Here is a 20,038-nt window from a genome sequence, read left to right on the forward strand (position 1 = left end):
TTGAAAAACCACAAAAAAATGGGAAAGAAGTACTGGAGTTTTCTAAATCACTTTTGAAGTGTCCACAAAGGGAGAAACAACGATAGAGGATGATCGTGAATGAAAATCTGCGACCCTTTTCAGCATTCTGTTTTGTGATTTGAAAGCAGATTAAAGGACAGTACATAGGTAGAAGAGAGGCAGTCAAAATAGTTGCAAGTGACATCCAGAGAGCAATTAAAATGGAGGTTGAATGCACAGATTCAGGGCTCCTACGCTTAATACAATGGACCAACTGTTGATTTGCCTCAGTATGGTCACACACATGTTTATATATATATATTTTTTTTTCCATTATGGTAAAAGATGTGCTTGGAATAATGACATTAGCCTGTTCTCATCTGCTGAACATGACAATTAGAATGTTATTCAAGACATGCTGCATCTTGTTGATGATGCGGCATCAGCTCCTATTATGATGTTAAAAATGAAAAGGAGACACATTATAATCAAATGGTGGTGACCATGGTGAACATAATGATGTCTTTGATAATACTTACTATGTATGGTCCAACCTGTGTTTAGAACAGCAAACTGTGGATGAGAATATTGATTTAAACAATGCAGTCAAAAAGAAAATAACTCATCAGTCAAGAATCCAGCGACAATGAGCTAGACGTTAATGACTGCACAAGCCTAAGATTTGCCTAAGTCACAAAGAAATGTTCAAATATTTGCTTAAGTAATTTTATTCTCTCATAGTACATGTTTGACTAAACTTCTTGTTTGTATGTCAGTAGAAATTTGTTATTATAAGTGTTTTTACTAAAATTGTTAGTGGAAAAATAGGCATACATTTTTTTTTGTCAAATTTCTGAAGAAAAAAGTTATAAAGGAATTATAGCAAACATAAAATATATGGAACTATAAAGAGCAAATCATAAAAATTGTCATCAAACAAATACTTGTGGCCCTAACTGTACATAGATTTGACCTTTCTGTATGGTTTTCCCAAAGTTCAACCACATGAAACACTCACAGAGGAAGGCTTTCCCGACCTGAAAAAGAATATCTAATAACAATCGTAGCACCGCCTCTGCCCCTCTCCTATTTCCTGGGGTATTTGTTGTGACAGCAGAGTGGGTCTCCAGGTCAACGTTTGAGGTTTAAAAATAAAAATAAAAAAATGATCTAACTTAAACACCTCAGCAGTTTGAACTAAATGACTCAGGGGTCACATACACGGGGCCTCCTCAGGTCACATTTAATGGTTTTTGACATGTTATCCGGAGTGACGACTGCTAGTGTTACTTGGTTGTACAGTACACAGCAAATGTCTTGGACATGTGTGTCTCTTAAAATTTCCAAAGGAAAAAGATGTGGTGAAAAATATCATTCAAATTTTACATAACGGGGAGGTCAAAGCTAAGGTTGCCTGTACAATGTAAAATATTCAATGCAGCCCTACTAGTCCAAACACAATATTCGATTAATTTTGCATTTGTGGAACATGAATTAAGCAGAAAAATCCATGTTTTTATCCATGTTAGAGGCGAACAATGACCGATCACAGCTTGGTTTGCAGATTTTGTATGACCACAATCCAAAAAACGTTGAGTTTTGACAGTAAGTGGCAAAATGGTCAACCCCTGAAATGGGGAGAAAAAAAGCCTCTTTGGCACAATTTAGCTAGACTGTTTCGTTGTGACCTTACCTTATTCTGCAGCTCCATACCTATCTATGTGCACCCTAGCACATATGTATAATCAAGTTAGAATAGTTTAAAACCTAAGGTCACACATACTTGGGCTGGGCAATAATATCAATATATTGCAATACGAAGTGACGTAATACGCATATTGCAATACGCCATTCATTTTCCAATATATCAGTATTGAAACGCCTTATTTTCGTAATATTTCAAAATATTTCATTGTTTATATCTCCGAAGTGGCTTTTCTATCATGATTTTTGTCATATTACGAATCATACAAATCATACAAAAAAAAGAATGTTTAATGTGTGCTCAGAGATGTCAATGATGTGTGGCTTCCGAAAAAGAATAAAAAAAATTTGTCTATTTTAATAAATTCCATCTGTTTTCTTTTTCATTTATTTTAATATATATGCCATAGATTTTTTTTAACCAAACATTGCCCAATATATCACAATACGTTTTGAAAAAAGGCGTATTGCCTTTGCTGTACTGCAATATATCGCAATACACATTTAACACCCAACACCCAGCCCGAACATTCACACGTATGTTAGGCAGTGTTACCCTCCCTGTGGATAGATGGCCAAGGCACAAAAAGAGAGGGAAAGATTTTGGGAGGGATCGGACCTTCTTTAGCATGAATAAGACGAATAAGACCCACAGCTGTGTACTTGAATTTTCTGGTCTACACTAAATAGTTCAACGGAGATCTTGCAGTCTTCTGGTAATTACTTAGCATAGCCAGCATTAAAGATGAAACAGTCAAGCGAAGGGTCACTTTCAACTTTACAGACGCAAAGAACTGATTATTGTAAAGAAATTTTGGAAGTCGACTTCCACTTTCAACTGAATAGATTAAAAAGATGTTCATATTTTTGCACTTCTCAATCATTGAACTGCATTGCACTTCATTACAGCACATGTGTTTTCACGTGTTCTTTTGTGTTCAAAGCATGTCAGAGCCCACAAAATGACCTCAATTTTGTTTTCCATTACAGCGTGACAGTGCCACAATGGACAAAACAAGGCATGCTTGGATAGGTTTGGTGCGGAAGGTGTAAAAATTCATGGCTTAGCCACAACAGGCACTTCAGGGATAACAGAAAACAGATTGTGCACCAGGATCAAAAAAAAAAAAAAAAAACTTATCTGCAAGCTGGAAAATAGGAAAGTCAAATCCACATGCAAGCCCACTTGCTAATGAAACTTAACTTTGATCATCATTTTTTCCTTTCTTTTCTATGGCAAGAAATTTTGACTGCATACTTGCAACAAACACAACTGCTAAAATGTCACTAACAAACTTTTACTTACTATGGCCCCCATTGTGTAACACAACCCCTAAATATAAAGGTGTCAAAACACAGATCACACTAACATTAACAGTAGATGAAATTACAGTATGCGTTGGAGAAAAATGAAAAAAAAAAAGAAAATCCAGAGAAACTATGGCATGTGGAGTCCCGTGAACACATACTTAGTTTAGAAAAAAAAGAAAGACATACCGAAGATGTGATACATTCTGAGAACAACTTTCAAGAAATTTCAAGCTGCCGGACAATACATGTTTTGGAGTGGTTTACAGTGGTGCCTTGAAATATAACATTCATCTGTTTTGAGACTACTACTGGAATGCAAAACAAGTACGCTTTCTCCTTTGAACAAAAACAAAATCTTACTATTATAATGTCAGAAAATAGCACGGGCTTATTACCTAATTTGTGATGACTGAAAAGGTCATCCCTTCAAAATGTTCAAAAAAAAAAAAAAAAAAAAAATATATATATATATATATATATATATATATATATATATATATATTTGTTTTTTTGTTTTTTTTTAAGTTTTTTTTTTGGGGGGTGGGTGACCTTTGCATTATGGGAGTCCAGGCTAAGCCAACTATCAAAGTGATTGAAAGACTTGCAAATGCCATAAATTGGCCGCTAGCGCCACCTGGTGGTTTTGAGGTGTCAATGCAAAAATATGTATTGTGCGCTGTTCAAGAGTTGCTGTTCAAAGGATTAATGCACAAATCAGGGGAAATACAAGACAAAACATCAGGTTTTCAACATGTCCAAAAGTGACAATATTTCCAATTTTGAGTGGCAGTAAATGAGCCTGCCATGGGCTAAATTTGACACCTATAGGGTGTCGCTCTCGACCTCCCATTTGCAAGCATTTAGAAGGGATGGTAGCATGGAAGATATAAAGTCATCATGTTTTGATAATCTGTGCAATATTTTAGCCTCCTGGTGTTTTTCTATATGGTTTTCCTTTATCACACATCAAAAACATCAAAAGTCCGAGTTGGGTCAATATTTCCCCAAGGGTTAAACAAGTGTAGTTAAATTTTTTGACTGTAAACCTCAACTTGGAGTTGAATAAACATTTTAAAGACTCATTTTGGAAGAACTAGTTTCTATCTTTCAAATTTCTTGTAAAGTGAGTGGGGTTGAGTTTACCACCAACATATAGCTGGAGAATCCGAATTATTTGCATGCCTGTCAAAGGAAATGTGATTACACTCTCATAGTCACTGCAACACTATGTAGTCCATACATAATCCAACACACACGCCTGTTAAATGGACCCTGAGGACCAGCCATCGGGACCATTCATCCATAAAGCATAATGACTCATTTAACCTTCCATCTCACTTTTCCAATGTCCTCACTATTCCAAATGCACACAGAGTGAAAAAAAACTAATTCTGAACTCTGAGGCCCTTTTGTTAGGTCCATCGGGGAGGTGCTGTTACAGGCTGCTGGAACACTGAGTGCTTGACAACACACTTCTTGAAAACCAATAATCCAGACTCGCACCCAAGTCAAAGGCACCTTACGCAACTCTTCACATGTGAAAAAACACATCTGCTGTTGTGGTTGTTATTTTTACTTCATTAGTCACTGGAATATGAAAAGAGTTAAAACGTCTGTGTATCCTGAATCAAGATCTTATCAAAATTGACACGTTGTAATGGCTAGAATTTTATTGGCCTTGGTGAGCTTTTTCAAATCTGATTTGTTTATCTTGAACCTGCCTGCCCTCTGGTATTTTTCCATTCACGTGATATTATATAATTCATTATTCATACAAATGCAGGCACTGAAAAGTCCCTTCATCCTGAAATAGTCACGATGCCATTACACGAAATACCATTTTTACAGGATTTGTTGTCACTGCTGCTATAATAACAGGGCTTTAATTTCTCCATCTGGTATCATCATATCAAAATGATCAAACAACAGCGTCCCCTGTCAAAGCTCCCAGAAGGGGAAGGAAAAATTCAAAACCCACAATTTGGGGAAAATCAGAAACCTTCAGAAGGGACCACAGGTGGGAGGAGCCCCCTTCCAGGCTCACAGGTTGAAGTGGATGCTGCACGTACCAAATACAGACAAATAGATACACATTACAGACAAATACAGGTAAACAATATAGATTACAGAAAACATATTGTGCTATATAGTGCAATGATGACTTGACAACAGGCAAAGCCATTGGGCAGGAACCTTCCCACAGTCCAACCAAGTGGACCGCAGACGGTCGATCTCTTAACCTGCGATCAGGGCAAGGCCAAATGGGGGTAGTCAAGTCAAACTTCACCATCTAGCTAGCCCCCCTCGCCGAGCAAATACTCATTGCCATCCAGCTCAGTACCAAATCATTCTCGTGTATTTTTTTTCTGTGTTATTTGTTTCCCAACTTTACAAGCATTTACGTTTTTCTTGTTTTGTTTTGTTTTTCTGAGCAGTAGTACCACATCAGGTGCATGCCACAAGATATAGATGAATAAAAACTATGGTACCAAAAGAGTTCTAATGGGACATTTTGGGTGGACTTGATGAGACATGAATACATTTCCCAAAATGAAAAGGGTTAATAGGGATATTTTTTTTCATTCTTACAAAACAATAGAAGACCTGCCTATGTTATTGTTGCTGGAACATACAAGGTTGTTATTCACTGTACTTTTAGAGACTGACAGAGGAGCTCGGGTCATATTTTTCCAGCCACTGTGATGTTATAAAGGAAAAACACTCATCTCGTGGTGAAAACACCGCTAAATACTGTGACTCTCCATGCCATGGGCCATAAACAGATAGGTTAACTAGGCAGTCGACCACTCTCGTGAAACAAAACACAGATGTGCACTGCAAGCTACTGGTCGGAAACTATCTGGATTTATAGCAGATATGTTGTAATAGGAAAGAGAGAATGTTGACAGGGAAGTAAAGAAAAAGTGTGTACATGCATGCAGACGGGCATGTTTTTGAAGACATTTACAATGGCTTCACTCGGACGCCTACAGGGACATCATTTCCTCTCGTTGCTCGGGAGAATCTGGCTCAATCCCAGATGTCTCACATAAACTAAAAAGGCACAGGTATACAATGAAGGTAAAAGAAGAGTTTTAGGGATCTCAGCAACCAATGGTCACGGATCATTGGTTGGTTACCAAGGTTACCAAAATGGCATTCTATGTAATACAGATTGCTTCCACATACAGAAATGGAGGAAGAGTATGTGACTGGCAGTAATATCTCAGCACAACATTCGTCATGCCCAAATGACAAGATTCCAAAAGTATCAAGGAATAAATGGCTATCGAGTCGTTTATAAATCATACATACTGCCAGTGTAAAAGCAGCATGCCAAATGTCAACGTTAGTACTTCACCGACATTTTATTATAGGTTGTACATTCTGCGAAAAAAAATTATATATATATATATATATATATATATATATATATATATATATATATATATATATATATATATATATATATATATATATATATATTATTTTGAAATGTATGTCATCAGTTCTTTTTTTTTTTTAAACTAATTTCAAATGCCACCATAGAATAGTACTGCTGAAGGCTAACAGGGACAAAATTTAATAGAAAAATAGCATGTGCATTCCAGGAAATGATGGCAACGACATAATGAATCCGATTGTAATGATAAAAAGACAATGTATAGCCGTATACAGCAAAGTGTAAACTCTATTATTGTCTTTGATCAGTTCAGTACTGCCTGTCCATCCTGCATAAATCACTTGTCTTCAAAAGTTCCATTATGTTATTATATTTAGGTTTTACTCCTAACTAAGGTTAGTGGAAACACTAAGACACTTGACCCGAAGACAGTTTAGACAGTAAAAAATCTTACAACAAGGCCAAGGTTAATATACTTCCTGAAAACTAGCAACAAAAATAACACTAAAATGTATATATTGTTTTATTTTTGCATGTACAATTTATTAAAATAGAAAAATACAAGCTGAATACTAATAATGAACTCAATAATAAAATGAAGAAGAATTAATATGTTTTAAAAAGTAAAATTAATAAACTTGATAAGAAAATTTTAAAGTAACACACAAAAAGGTCAAAACGAAATACAAATAACCTCACCTATAATGATAAATCCAAAATTACTATAACCATAGACAAGATGAGAAAAAATAAGTATGGCTTGTTAACTTTTATTAATCTCAGTTACTTATGACCATGTTTTCATCCTGACAACTATAAACCTTTTTTATTACATTTATAAGACAGTTAATAATATGTAAATGCTCCTCAAAACATTGCCAGTGAATTACTTCCTTTTGATGAGATTTGATATCATTATTCGGCTCTAATTCAGGTCAGAATGTGGTTTATTCATATTTCAATAAATCTTGCATATCCAGTATGTTTTCAAACATGTAGCTATGTAGTCAAGTAATTTGACATTTGCAATGTTGGCATGAGTATGTCAGGACTGGAATTTCTGTCTTGTTATACACTGGAAATGGAGCAGCAGTTAGCATTACATTATGGCGTCTCACACTGTAATTTTGGAGACCCGATGTATGGCCATACCTCACAAGGTGTAAGCAAAGCTGTCCGTGCGTGAGGCTCCAGTGAATACAAAAACAACTTGAACGGGACACGAACTGTATTTGCAAAGCATGTTATAATCATAAAAGGAATTTGGGGTTTTTTTTTGGTTGAAATAAAGGAAGAACAATTCACCCTTTCACAGGTGTCAGTCTCTGCACCTGTGTCAAGGCCGCCCGCCTACTTGGGAGCAGACAAACGAGTCAGCCTTATCCGAGACACAGTGTCGGTCACCACATGTTTGCAGATTCCTGAACATTTACCTTCCAGCCCCATCTCAAACCATACCGGTCATTAACAGCATTTACCCTGAATTGCTCTGCGGTTACGATGCTAGACTATCACTTACGGGCCAAGTAAACAACATTGCAGCTGACAGCCAGTAGACACAGAAAGGATGCTGCCCAGTCAAAATATCCTGCAAAGGCATACCCACTGCTGAGAAGCTCCAGGATGAAAAATAACATTCAACACTCCTGCGGTGTGAATTTCACATTGTTTGTCACCATCGAGACGAAGCACGTGGCCAAACACCACGCACCCTCGGGCTGTTTCCCTCCATGGCAACACTCCATCTCTCCTCCCACACGGTGACACCTATATAAATATCCCTCTCTCAGCGTTAGTTATTCAGACTGAACTGAATTTAAGGGGACACCAGCTTCAAGGAGACTATAATTGAGGTACAGGTATATCTGAGGAAAAAAAAACATTCTTTTGATTTTATCCTGCAGAATGTGGCTCCAGGTGGCTCTTCCGGCCCTGTCCTTCCTCATTTTGGTCAGCCAACTTCAGGCTGAAGAGAAGGCGTCCCTGCATCGCTCCAATGATGCTGCCGGACGTTGCCAGTACATCTTCACCGTGTCCAGCCCCCAGGAGACCAGCTGCGGCGGGAGCGGCGGGAGACCCGAGACGGACGGGGTCCTGTCCAGACTCACGATGCTGGAAGCTCTGGTTAGCCGGCTGATGGCAGGAGTGAGCACCGGGAGTGACGCTGAGGTGGGCCCTCCTGAAAGTTTCTCCCAGATAACAGGAGAAAGAAACCAGCTGCGGCAGGACAAGGATCGACTGAGCAGGCAGGTCCAGGAACTCCGTGCCAGGGTGACTGAACTCAGCCATGAGGCTGAGAACCTCAGGCAAAAGCCCTGCCTCCAGAGAAACACCTCAGCAGATGCTCAAGGAGAACTCAGCCACAGACCTGCCAGTGGTATGTGTATTATTAAATGAAACCAAATTTCAAAAGTTAATATTTTGTTCATAATTCATTTGGTAATTATTTTCCAGGTAGATTTAATACTTTTAACGGAACATCTTGCCACTTGCTGCTGATTAACAATTACATCACATGTATTCAGGGCTCAGGTAACAACCGAATCACAGCTCGCTTTGCGAATGTCACATGACCAAACCCAGAAAACAAGTGAGCGCTAAGTGGTCGTTACTGGAGCCTGTCAACTGAAAATGCAGCGCTCAGTTAATGACAAATCACAGCTCAGCTTAGGAACGTCACATGACCAAACCCAGAAAGAGGTGAGTCGTGATTGGTTGTTATTTGAGCCTTGAGCACATGTGATGTCAATTACAGTCGACAGACAGCAAAGGGAAAATGTGTTTTTAAAGTAATTGTACATGAAAAATAATCTAGTCATCGAACTAATTAAAGACAAAATATTAACTTTTGACTGCTGAAAATGATTCATTAAGTTTAGTATCCCATCAAATGTCTTGCCGGTTGACTGACACAATGACATCTTGAAAAGGGGAGCAGGGCAGGCCTCAGTAACTCAGATTGAGTCAAGGGATTGGAATTTACAACATTCTTATTTCATAACTATGCCACTCATGCATGTCTTGTTTACGCTGATGTTTTCAGGAAAGTCACAGGAAAGTAACAGGAAACCAGCCAAGCGCATTAATAAATGCATCATGTTGCTTCAGGTGCATCTCACAGTCAACAGAATCGTTCTAGTTACAGCATAACAGGCGTCTTATTCTTGTCCCTCAAGGACCAATCAGAACCAAATGTTTGAACCTCCAAATGAGAAGCTGCGTCCAAATCTTTGACCAGCACTGTACACTAATGCAAGCCAGGGCAGTTTATTGGACTCAGAGGAACTTTGTACTGTTTAAGGGTGTGCACAAGCTCTAAAAGTCTAGTAACAAACAGGGGGTCAGTTTCTATTCCTCAAGGTCTAATCTATACAAAGGTACGCCACAGTACTCCAGCATAACCGTTTGTACCTTTTCCGGGGCTGTACAACCAAACAGTCAAATTCATATTGCTGGCATCAGGCCAAAACCTCTCAAATGACATTTTGATGACTTTCATATTCTTTCAAAAATTTCTACTATTGGTCAATTCACATGTGCCAGGTACCACCAAAGGTATAAAACCTGAAAAATACAACAAAGAGGACAAAATATATACTTCATATTTTTTTAGCATGCTCAGCTTGTTTCGTTTCGTTTCGGTTCGGTTCGGTTTGTTTTGGTTTGTTTTGAAGAGTCCAGACTTTTCATACTTTCAATCCCAGGTACTTATTTATATTATCTTATATTTTTCAGGTGTTTGGCGAAAAAAGGGTGTAGAAATGTCTGGTATTAAATGAATTAAAAACCGAATAAATTAATCAATTAATTAATTTAGGTAAATTAGTAACTCGGGATAATCAAATACTAAAGTGATTTACTTTCAGCAATTGAGATCTAACGTATATAAAAACAGTGATTAAGTTTAGGGTTAATAATTCATTACTTTAGAATCAATCAATTACCAGTACTTAAAATGGTACAGTACTCAAGTGTGTAACCGATTATCCTAAAAGTGGATTAAAATTTGATTGCCTAAGGTTGAATTCTTTAGTCGTCAGAGAAGTGCCTAAAGTCATCAATTCCTTTAATTGCTTAAGTGATCATTTTGTTTTGTGCTTAAATGATTTCTTACCAGCCATTTCTTCTTCTTTTCATCCTTACATTTGCCAATCAATGCCTGGACTCTTATAAAAAACGAAAACCTAAAAATATGTCTTTGAATTGAATGAGTTAATAATCTCACTGTATTTTGTGAACTATAAGACACACTTTTTCTCATCTTTTACCTGGTCCTGTGATCTATACTCAGATATGAATTGTGTATTGAAGGCATTGGGCTGAAATTTTATAAATCAAATTTTTTGGTGAATTTGTATATTTTCGCTTTTTTATTTTCAAAAATCTATAGCATGGGTGAATCCACACGTAGTTTTTTTTCTTATTCTCTCATTTGTTTTTTTTCTTATAAATTATGTATCTATCTTAAGTTGTAAAAATGGCTTGTTGACTTTAACAATGCATTTCTAATGATTGAACTTGCTATTTTTTAGGGTCTCCTGATTGTGGAGATAAAAGAACAGCGCGACGCCTGTGATATGGACTTTAACGGCACTGCTAAAACTATGTTGCCCATTTTCTTTTCACAGATAACAGATATGACTTTCGTAACGATGCCTACCAAGAGATGAAAGCAGAGGTATCAGAAGTACCAGCATCTCACCTTCTTCCTGATCGAAACGCTTCGAGTGAGTATTCCTCAAGGATACTAGGAAGTTGCACAGCAAAAGTAAAGTCGCATCATGTTTTGGGGGTTTTTTTTGGGGGTTTTTAGGTTGCGGTGAGTTGCTATCTATTGACGAGCCAGTGTTGCACAGAAAGGCCGACGGCTTTTCAGGGAAGTATGGATTTTGGCTGCAGGATCCCGAGCCCCAAGGGACTCAGTATAGCAATAAGACCGTGTGGCGCATGGACACAGTGGGCAAAGACGTCCGTCAGCTGTTTGCATACGAAGACATGAACCAGCTCTCTCGTGGATTTCCCATGAAAGTCCTGGTCCTGCCAGAAGCGGTGGAGAGCACAGGGGCGACCATGTACCGCGGCTCGCTCTACTACCAGCGTAAACGCAGCCGCACCCTGATCCGCTACGACCTGGCCTCAGAAAGCCTGGCGTCACGCCGGGATCTCCCTCATGCTGGCTTCCACGGCCAGTACCCTTACTCATGGGGGGGCTACACTGACATCGACCTGGCGGTGGATGAGCAGGGTCTGTGGGCCATCTACAGCACCAGCAAGGCAAAAGGAGCCATTGTAGTCTCCCGACTTGATCCCGAGAGCCTGGAAGTAAAAAGAAGCTGGGAGACCAAAATCCGGAAGAACGCCGTGGCCAATGCGTTCATGGTGTGCGGCCGTCTGTACACCGTGGCCAGTTATACAGCGGCCAACACCACCGTCAACCATGTTTTTGACACGGCCACCGAGGTGGGCCGCGACCTCTCTGTGCCCTTCAAGAACAGGTATCGTTACAACAGCATGGTGGACTACAACCACGCCCAGAGGAAGCTGTTTGCCTGGGACAACTTCCATATGGTCACCTATGACATTCATGTGGGCGGGGCTAGCAAATAAAGAACTCAGAGAACCCGAAGGATATCTTTTGAACTGTTTTGAGCAAAAACAAATAATATGCATGTTACACATCTTTTTGCTGCTCTGTCCTACTTTCTCGCTGTTGCCATGAAAATGCCTCACCTCCACGTATTTGTGCATAAGAATCTATTTTTTCTATTACAATTGTAAATAGGATGCACTTTAGCAGGCATTGTAAAACAGACGTGTCATTTCAGTGATGAATGTGTACTGGTTCATTTTTGAAGGTTCCCATTAAAATACAAATTGTCACACTTTTTGAATCGCAATATGATTTTACCTGTAAACAGACATCTGCGACAACACGCACAAGCAGAAAGCCGACAAAATGCTATGATTTAACTTTTAAACCAATGCCGTCATAACATCTGTCATCTCACTGTGAGTGGCCTATCATTACTGTATGCAAGAACACACTCACACACAAGCAGTCACCATACACGGCGATGCTCCATTGATAGGCAAGATCACCATATTGTTTGTAAACACACATAAACCACAATGTGCATATTCTCTGTTTTTGAAACAGATTTATGCACATACTGATGAGATGTCAGAAAGAGCAGTGCATTTAAAATGATGCATTTAAACACAATGGCAACACCCTTACTCATACTTATATTAATATTAAAAAACGTTAATAAAGACGTTTTTGACAGTTTTTGTCTTGAACCTACCTCCTCAGATTGAATTTGTGATTAAATATAGAATACAGTATGTATATTTTGCTATTGTTACTACATATATCATAAACCAGCAAATGTCAAAAACATGATCATGTAGCAAATTTATACAATGCAGGTGTTGAATGTTGCCTGTTTTAGCTAGATAAATATCACGATGCAATTTCGAGTTTGTAAATTGTAAACTATAAATATGAAGGTGTGATTTTTAACTTTCAATAAAGACCTGTCAAATCCTGGCTACAGGGTGCCCTCTGTGGATAAGAGTCTGCATGTGCAATAGGTATACTGTGTTAAACTGTATGTGAAAGTACGTAAATTGATGCAGTAGTCAATTAACATGTGAACACATTATACAGCACAAACCCCAATTCCAATGAAGATGGGATGTTGTGAAAAACGTCAATTTAACCCAAATACAATTATTTGCCAATCCTTTGCACCCTATATTTAATCTAATACATAAAATGGTTATTGTTCAAATAGATGAATTATTTATTTTGATCAAGATTTCCAGTCAGATGGTGTTACTGTCGTCAAGCTTAAGATGTTCTTGAGATCGTCCAATTAATAAAATTGGCTATTTAGGTTATTAGGATCATGCTATAAGAATTAGGATTTCTGTGAGTTTTATCCTCTAAATCCGTTCGCAGTTCCTTTTTTGTGATATTTTCCATTTGGAGCCTTCCTGTGATATGAATCTAAGCCTGAAACCTAGACCTATGATTATATTTAAAACATACTGTTGGCCATTATAACACATTCGTTTGCAATATTTTGAAATTTACAATCATTTAGTTTATTTCTTTTTAATGAAAATCAATCTCAATCTTACACACTGTACCTTTAAGGGAGCTTGTTCAGGGTGGCATTTGAAATCTCACAATATTGCGTTCCCCCACCCTAAATAATCATTCAAATAATTTCCACTAAGCCACAATGACAGAAGAACGGTTTACAGAGGGCAAGACAATAATGAGTGGTGATGTGACTGATGAGCTGTCAAACGGGAATGTGGCGTCGGCATGTATGCGACTATAAGACAGCAATTTTTTAAACTTAACTTCCACATCTGTGACGGAACCACTAATGCTGAAAAGTACAGAAAGGTTTTGGATCAACATAGTATTAGAATGTGAGTTCTAGAATGGCCTGCCAGCAGGCCATTATACCAGTTTTAAAATGTTTCTGGTGTTATTGAAATGGAAAATGCGACAACGGAGATTTGTGCTTTTGACCGATTTACATCAAGCAACAATGGGAATAAATTCTACAGACAAAGCTTTAACAATTCGACAAAGCTTCACAGTTCCCAAATGCTTATTGGGAATAGTTAAATAAAAGATGATGTAATGCACTGGTAACATGCCTGTGTCACAGCATTTTTGCAGGAATCAAATTGAAATTTATTAAATATTTGCAATGTGTTTCTTTGTAAAGAACTTTGAGCACTATGTGAGGTCACTGGTAACCATTTGACAAAAATCATTATTGTCATCATCACCATCATCATAAAATAATAATACAGTTATATATGTATTTTGTTATAATAATAATAAGATACACTTGTCTTTGTAAAATTTGCAAATCATTGCGTTTTTGCTACATACATTTTACAAAATACCCAAATTAATTGGGATCGGGGATTGTATTGAGAGGAATTTCCGGTAAGATTGTCATATCCGGGTTGGTGTAAGTATTGTCAAGGGCACATTGGAATTATTTAATTAGTCAGGCGACTGAACAACAGATGATGGAAACTTGAACGTGTGATAAATGACTTGCCCCCTTACCCCTATTCGTATTAACACATACCACACTAACCATGCAGTAGTTTTAATTGTCACTTTCAAAGAGGCATTTACAGTGTAATTGAGGCAACAATTGTAAAAGAAGCATTAACAGTAAAAGAGGCATATTTACAGTGTAATTGTTATTGTGGTTGTAGGATGCAGTTAGCTAGAACTGCACTGTATAATTAAAAAAAGGGTCAAAAAATTAAACAAACAATACATGGCAATTAGCAAAACAAAATATTTCTCCTAATTATTGTTCCACAAAGTCACTCAATGTCATCACGTGTTATCCGTGACATTTATTTCAAATGGATATGCTTGAATACTTCATTCTAAGTGTGATGCTCTGCATTTCTACACCATATAAAACCACCACAACAATAAAAAACTAATCTTTCATATTTCTTGCGTGAATACTGGAAGACGCAGTGGCAGATGTTGCATTCTGTTTGAAAGGATAAGGTTAATCCCTTCCAAACATGAGAGATTTTGTGCATTGTACCTTACAAACCCTTGAAGGCACATATTCCTTACACACTCCCCTAATGTGTCCATGTGGCCAACCACAGTCGACCATAAACGGCATTAAGTCTTTCATGCAGCCTCATGAGCAGCAGGTCTTGTACGCAGTCCCATGTCACCCATAACCTTTCCACAAGGTCATACTGGCAGTAACCCATTAGCAAACCAAAGCTCACATCCGTCACATAGTGGCGGGCCAGAAGCAGCCGGGACATGCTCACGAGGGTAGCCCATCCCAACACCAGCACTCGCATGGAGTTGGTGTCCACCAGCTGGACCAAGAGGAAGCGGGCGCACATTGCTGCTCTTGTAGCGTGGCCCGAGGGGAAGGAGTAGCGCTCGATGAAGAAAGTGGAGAAGATGTCTGTGCGGTTCTGGGATGGCCTTCGACGTCTGACCACAGTCTTGACGAGTCTGACCAACAGCAGATCTAAAAGCAGTGCTGGGAGGGCGGAAACAGATCTGTCAAATGGGCAAACGTGTAGACACAAATATATATATATATATATATATATATATATATATATATATATATATATATATATATATATATATATATATATATATATATATATATATATATATATATAAAAGACTTTTTTTCATTTTCCAAGTTTATATTGCTTTTCCGCATTCACGCGCGTATGCTTGCGCTATAATGAAAATCGATTCTAGTGAGTAGACAATTATTTCCTCCCAAGTGTAAAACAAGCTCTGATGTTTCCAAAACACAGTAATCTACAATCACATTCCCAGAATAGCGCTGGCATTTCATCGCATGACAATAGGCCATCGAGTATACCAGCATGGGGATTTTGTCTGTCATCCAAAATAATCTACACGTGCAAATAAAGCATCACTTATGTTGCATGCGTGTCACTCAGTGGCTCCAGTGGTGCCAGCTCCAAGAACAATTTTCCATGACTGTATTGGCTTTTTCCAGTAACACACATGGATGTACGGTATAGTCTACAGGCACAGCCAAGTCAGCTAAAAGGTTCAAGTACTTTGACACTGCGTTAAAATATTGTCATTTTTCTAGATGATTGCATATCTGTAGCTATACATAAACCATTGAGACCTATTACGTAGTTTTAAATTATTTTTATGTTTTATTATGTAAGTAGCCACCCGCAATAGTCAGATTTTAACCAGCATTCATAGTTGCGCACCACTATTTAACAATAATATGATCCAGAGTGAATCATATTATCACTTCAAGCATGCACATAGCCACTCACCCAGGGCCAAATTGAGCATGATCTCCTGCTCGGCCGCAGAATGTCCACAGAGGAGAGCATACAGAGTGCCGACCAACCACGGGATAACATGCCCGGAGAACTCCACCAGCCTGACCAGGGGTCGTATGCCGCCCCAGGATGAACCCTCAAAGGCGCATACGCCGAGCCGTTTGGACAACCATAGGTCGATGGCCAAGAGAAAGCGCAGCGTGACGGTGACCATCGGTTGGCTCAAGCTGACGGAAAGCTCCTCGCCGGGTGCTCCGGGAGCCAGGTAAGAACAATTGGAACCTCGGCGTCGACAATCCGATGACTGCGATCGAGTTCCATATTGACTCCCGCGGCAGCTATTCCGTCTGGACACCGCTGAGGACATTTTTCGTTTGGTGTCACCGGATATCAACCCGCCCTCATGCGTGTGTCGACCACCTGTGTCACAACCAGACGGCATGTGGTCACATGGCTCCATCAGACACAACCGTAATCCATTTGTCCACATTTGCTATATTGTGACCTCTTTCCTTGACAAGGTGGTGGGGTGATAGGAGCACTTTTTTTTAACCTGTAATTTCAGTTTTTCTCTTAACCTAGATAAAACTAGACTAGGATCCAACCAAGAAAAGTGAAGCTGATGACAGTGTCTCAATTGTGGCTAAAATGTGAATTTAATGTGAATTCAGAGTATCATCCAAGTCCAAAGTCATCCATCCATTTATTATCTGAACCGCTTAGTCCCACAAAGGTCGTGGGCGTGCTGGAGCCTATCATCGCTAGCTTCGGGCAGTAGGCGGGGCCGTGAACTTGTTGCTAGCCAATCGCAGGACATACAAAAAAAAAACAACAAGAAGCATTCACACAAACCTGACTAAAGTTTAGAGTGTACTCTATACTAACCGTGCATGTTTGTTTGGAAAGTGAGGGGAATTCAGGAAAAAAGCAAACTCCACACAGGAAGCCCAGAGCTGGAAGCAAAACCTCGACCTTCGCACTGTGAGGCGGACGTGTTAACCAGTCTCATACCAGTCAGGAAGTAGTCAATGTCATACACTGTACAAGGTAAAAATCCCCAAGATTTCATACTTTTAAACTTTAAAGTTCTTATGTAAGGTTTTTTCTTTTTTTGAAAAAGTCAAATGTGTCACAAGTAATGTGAATAAAGATAATACAAATACAAAATAACATCTATTTCGTATATTCAACAAAATAGTCATATATATATATATATATATATATATATATATATATATATATATATTATATATATATATATATATATATATGTGTGTGTGTGTATGAATGCCAGATATTAGAAGAATGATAAATTATATAGACTGAGGTTATTAGCCTAGTGTTATTGTTAGAAAGTCGATGCTGTGCTGTAAATTATGCACAGTGAGATGACCTACTGGCCCATTTTTTTTATCCTAGCAGTGGTGAGAGAATCTCTATCGTATTGGAGACTCATAGTCCTTGAGTACATGGGACTCATCAAATTTTAATGACGGCACCAGTGGCAATTTAAGAGTAGTCATTTGAAAACTGAGTCAAAACCAGAGCTTGGTAAAACTGTTTATAAATCGGCCTGCCGTTGACAGGTGCCCACCATTCTGGGTGCCCGCCCGCATTTTCGGCATGTGCTTCATGACACGAAGCCTAAAAAAAAATACGAGGACCAAGCGCTGCAATCTATTCCTTACAACCGAATTTCCAGAACGCAGAAGCCATACTGAACCCCGCAGTAGCGCAAACTGAAAAAGCTCCCGATTGATACTACGGAATAATTATGTCCGCTCCTCCATTTTATATCATCGGATCCAAACGGCAACATGTGACATTTTATCGGCATGACTTTTACAGTAATTGCGAGACAGATCAGTGATGATCAACGAGACGGTTACTTGTAATTAGCGACAAAACTGTTTGATACACAGGCAAACATTTTCATATAAGCAGAGAATGAAGCCAACACAACTCAAAGTAGAATCATTTTTTTCCCAAACCTGAGAAAACTCAACATTAAAATACAACACAGTATACAATACTGTAGTTAAGTACAGTATAGTACTGTATTATTGTTATTTTATAAGCAGTATTTGGACCATGTTTTTGCATTTTGTTACTAGTCTTGTTATGCTGTATTTTGTTCATATGGCTGTGCTTTACTGTGGTCTTTGTTTTATAAACAGTTTTCGGACAATAAAAACAATAAATAAAAACATTGTTTGTATTTCATTGCTTGTGTTGTTACACATGTACTGCATTTTGTTAATACTTGGACATTCCCACAGGACATGTGCTGTTGTTTCCCAGATAAATGGTTGGCTATGAGGGAAAGAACAATTCCTTGTTAGAGAATACTGACTGTGAATAACAAACATTAGAGAACAAACGTGCAAACAGCATCAGTGTTCGCTTTGTGCAAATTCAAATGCTTCATTTACATGCTCTATTCTTATCTTTTGGCCACTCAAACAACTGTTGGCCTGAATGTGAAGAATGCATTCCTTCACAGTGCCGAGGCATCTTTCTAATTTTGCTGAACAGCGGAGAGCAATTCGATTGATGACTGTCGATGGTCGTCCTGGGAATAACATCGATCACCAAAGATTACCGGAAATTGATGAAGAAATGCATTGCAAAACCAAAAATATGTGAATATGTTGCTATGGTTGTCATTAAGGACGAAAATATGCTCGAAATTGTTTTAACTATTTGGTGAGCTACTCCACTTCAGTTTTCTGGAAATCAAATGTAACGTAAAAGCAAAAATGAATTTTGTAAATTATATGCAACACTTTTTACAATAAGTTAGCACAATGAAACAGCTGCTAGCTAATGATAAAAACCGAGGAAAGAAACATTGCATGCATGTTTTTCTTTAAAAAAAAAATCTTAGAGAATGTGGGTTGAAAATTGCTTGCTTCTCCACAAATGCCATTAAAGCTCTATCTTTCTGTTCTGTTTCACTTTGTGTTTTTTCCTTCGCAGTATTTTAGACTAATTTAGTGTTTGCTAAGGACATCTCCTGGTTTTTAATCCATTTTGTAAACAAATAATCAAGCACCCATAACATAACTGGAATCATTATAGAATCCATTCTCCAGGTCTACATTTTACTCTAAAAAAGATTGGGTCAAAAATAACCCAGTTATGTATCAAAAAAAAGACTGACCTAATATTTGTGTCAATTTAACTCAACCTTCTGGGTTATTTCTTATAAAAGAGTCCAATTTTTGAGGTTGTTTGATTTTAAAAAAGGCCCATTTTTTAAAGTTGTATTTGGTACAAAGCAACTCTTGGGCCAGATGTTTATAGAGTTTGGTCGCATTTGCATTGTAGATATACTGTAAGGCAGTTTAATAAATCATTAAAACTTTGAGTGTCAGCAGTGCACTGAAGCGTCTCCATGCTAACGAGCTCGTTCTTCAGCCTCACAACTGTGAGGCTTACTCTCGCTGCTTCTTGTCCTTTCCAGTCATAGCGGGGAGCAAAAGTGGAGCTGGCAGTGGCCTTGAGCATGATGGCACTCTGTTGAGTAGGACAAAGATGCCACTCACCCACTGGGACTGCTGCACACAGTCAACTCTTCTAGCATAATAGCCAGTGGTGGGAAGTGACAAAACAGTACTTTATCTTATTGTAGTTGTTGTTGTTTTTAAATTTTGTCTTACATTTAAAAACAGACATTTATTTTAAAAAAGACACTTAAAATTAGGACTCTTTTTTTGGGGGGGTACAAAAAATGAACAA

At 38.3% G+C, this 20,038-nt stretch overlaps 2 protein-coding genes across 2 annotated transcripts; one reads left to right on the forward strand and one right to left on the reverse strand.

Annotated features, from left to right (window-relative positions):
• Window positions 1–8,244: 8,244 nt before the first annotated feature.
• LOC148414989 (myocilin-like) lies at window positions 8,245–12,298 on the forward strand. The gene is made up of 3 exons (XM_088429889.1): window positions 8,245–8,795; window positions 11,047–11,145; window positions 11,232–12,298. Exons 1-3 carry the CDS (start codon window positions 8,324–8,326, stop codon window positions 12,023–12,025), a joined length of 1,365 nt encoding a protein of 454 aa, XP_088286015.1. The 5' UTR covers window positions 8,245–8,323; the 3' UTR covers window positions 12,026–12,298.
• A 2,251-nt stretch (window positions 12,299–14,549) lies between these two features.
• LOC148414990 (polyisoprenoid diphosphate/phosphate phosphohydrolase PLPP6-like) lies at window positions 14,550–17,002 on the reverse strand. The gene is made up of 2 exons (XM_088429882.1): window positions 16,289–17,002; window positions 14,550–15,489 (listed from the first exon to the last, which is right to left on the reverse strand). Exons 1-2 carry the CDS (start codon window positions 16,785–16,787, stop codon window positions 15,068–15,070), a joined length of 921 nt encoding a protein of 306 aa, XP_088286008.1. The 5' UTR covers window positions 16,788–17,002; the 3' UTR covers window positions 14,550–15,067.
• Window positions 17,003–20,038: the final 3,036 nt, after the last annotated feature.

Source organism: Hippichthys cyanospilos, chromosome 12, assembly GCF_059441005.1.
Source record: "Hippichthys cyanospilos isolate Australia breed blue-spotted pipefish chromosome 12, RoL_Hcya_1.0, whole genome shotgun sequence".
NCBI classification, from domain to species: domain Eukaryota; kingdom Metazoa; phylum Chordata; class Actinopteri; order Syngnathiformes; family Syngnathidae; genus Hippichthys; species Hippichthys cyanospilos.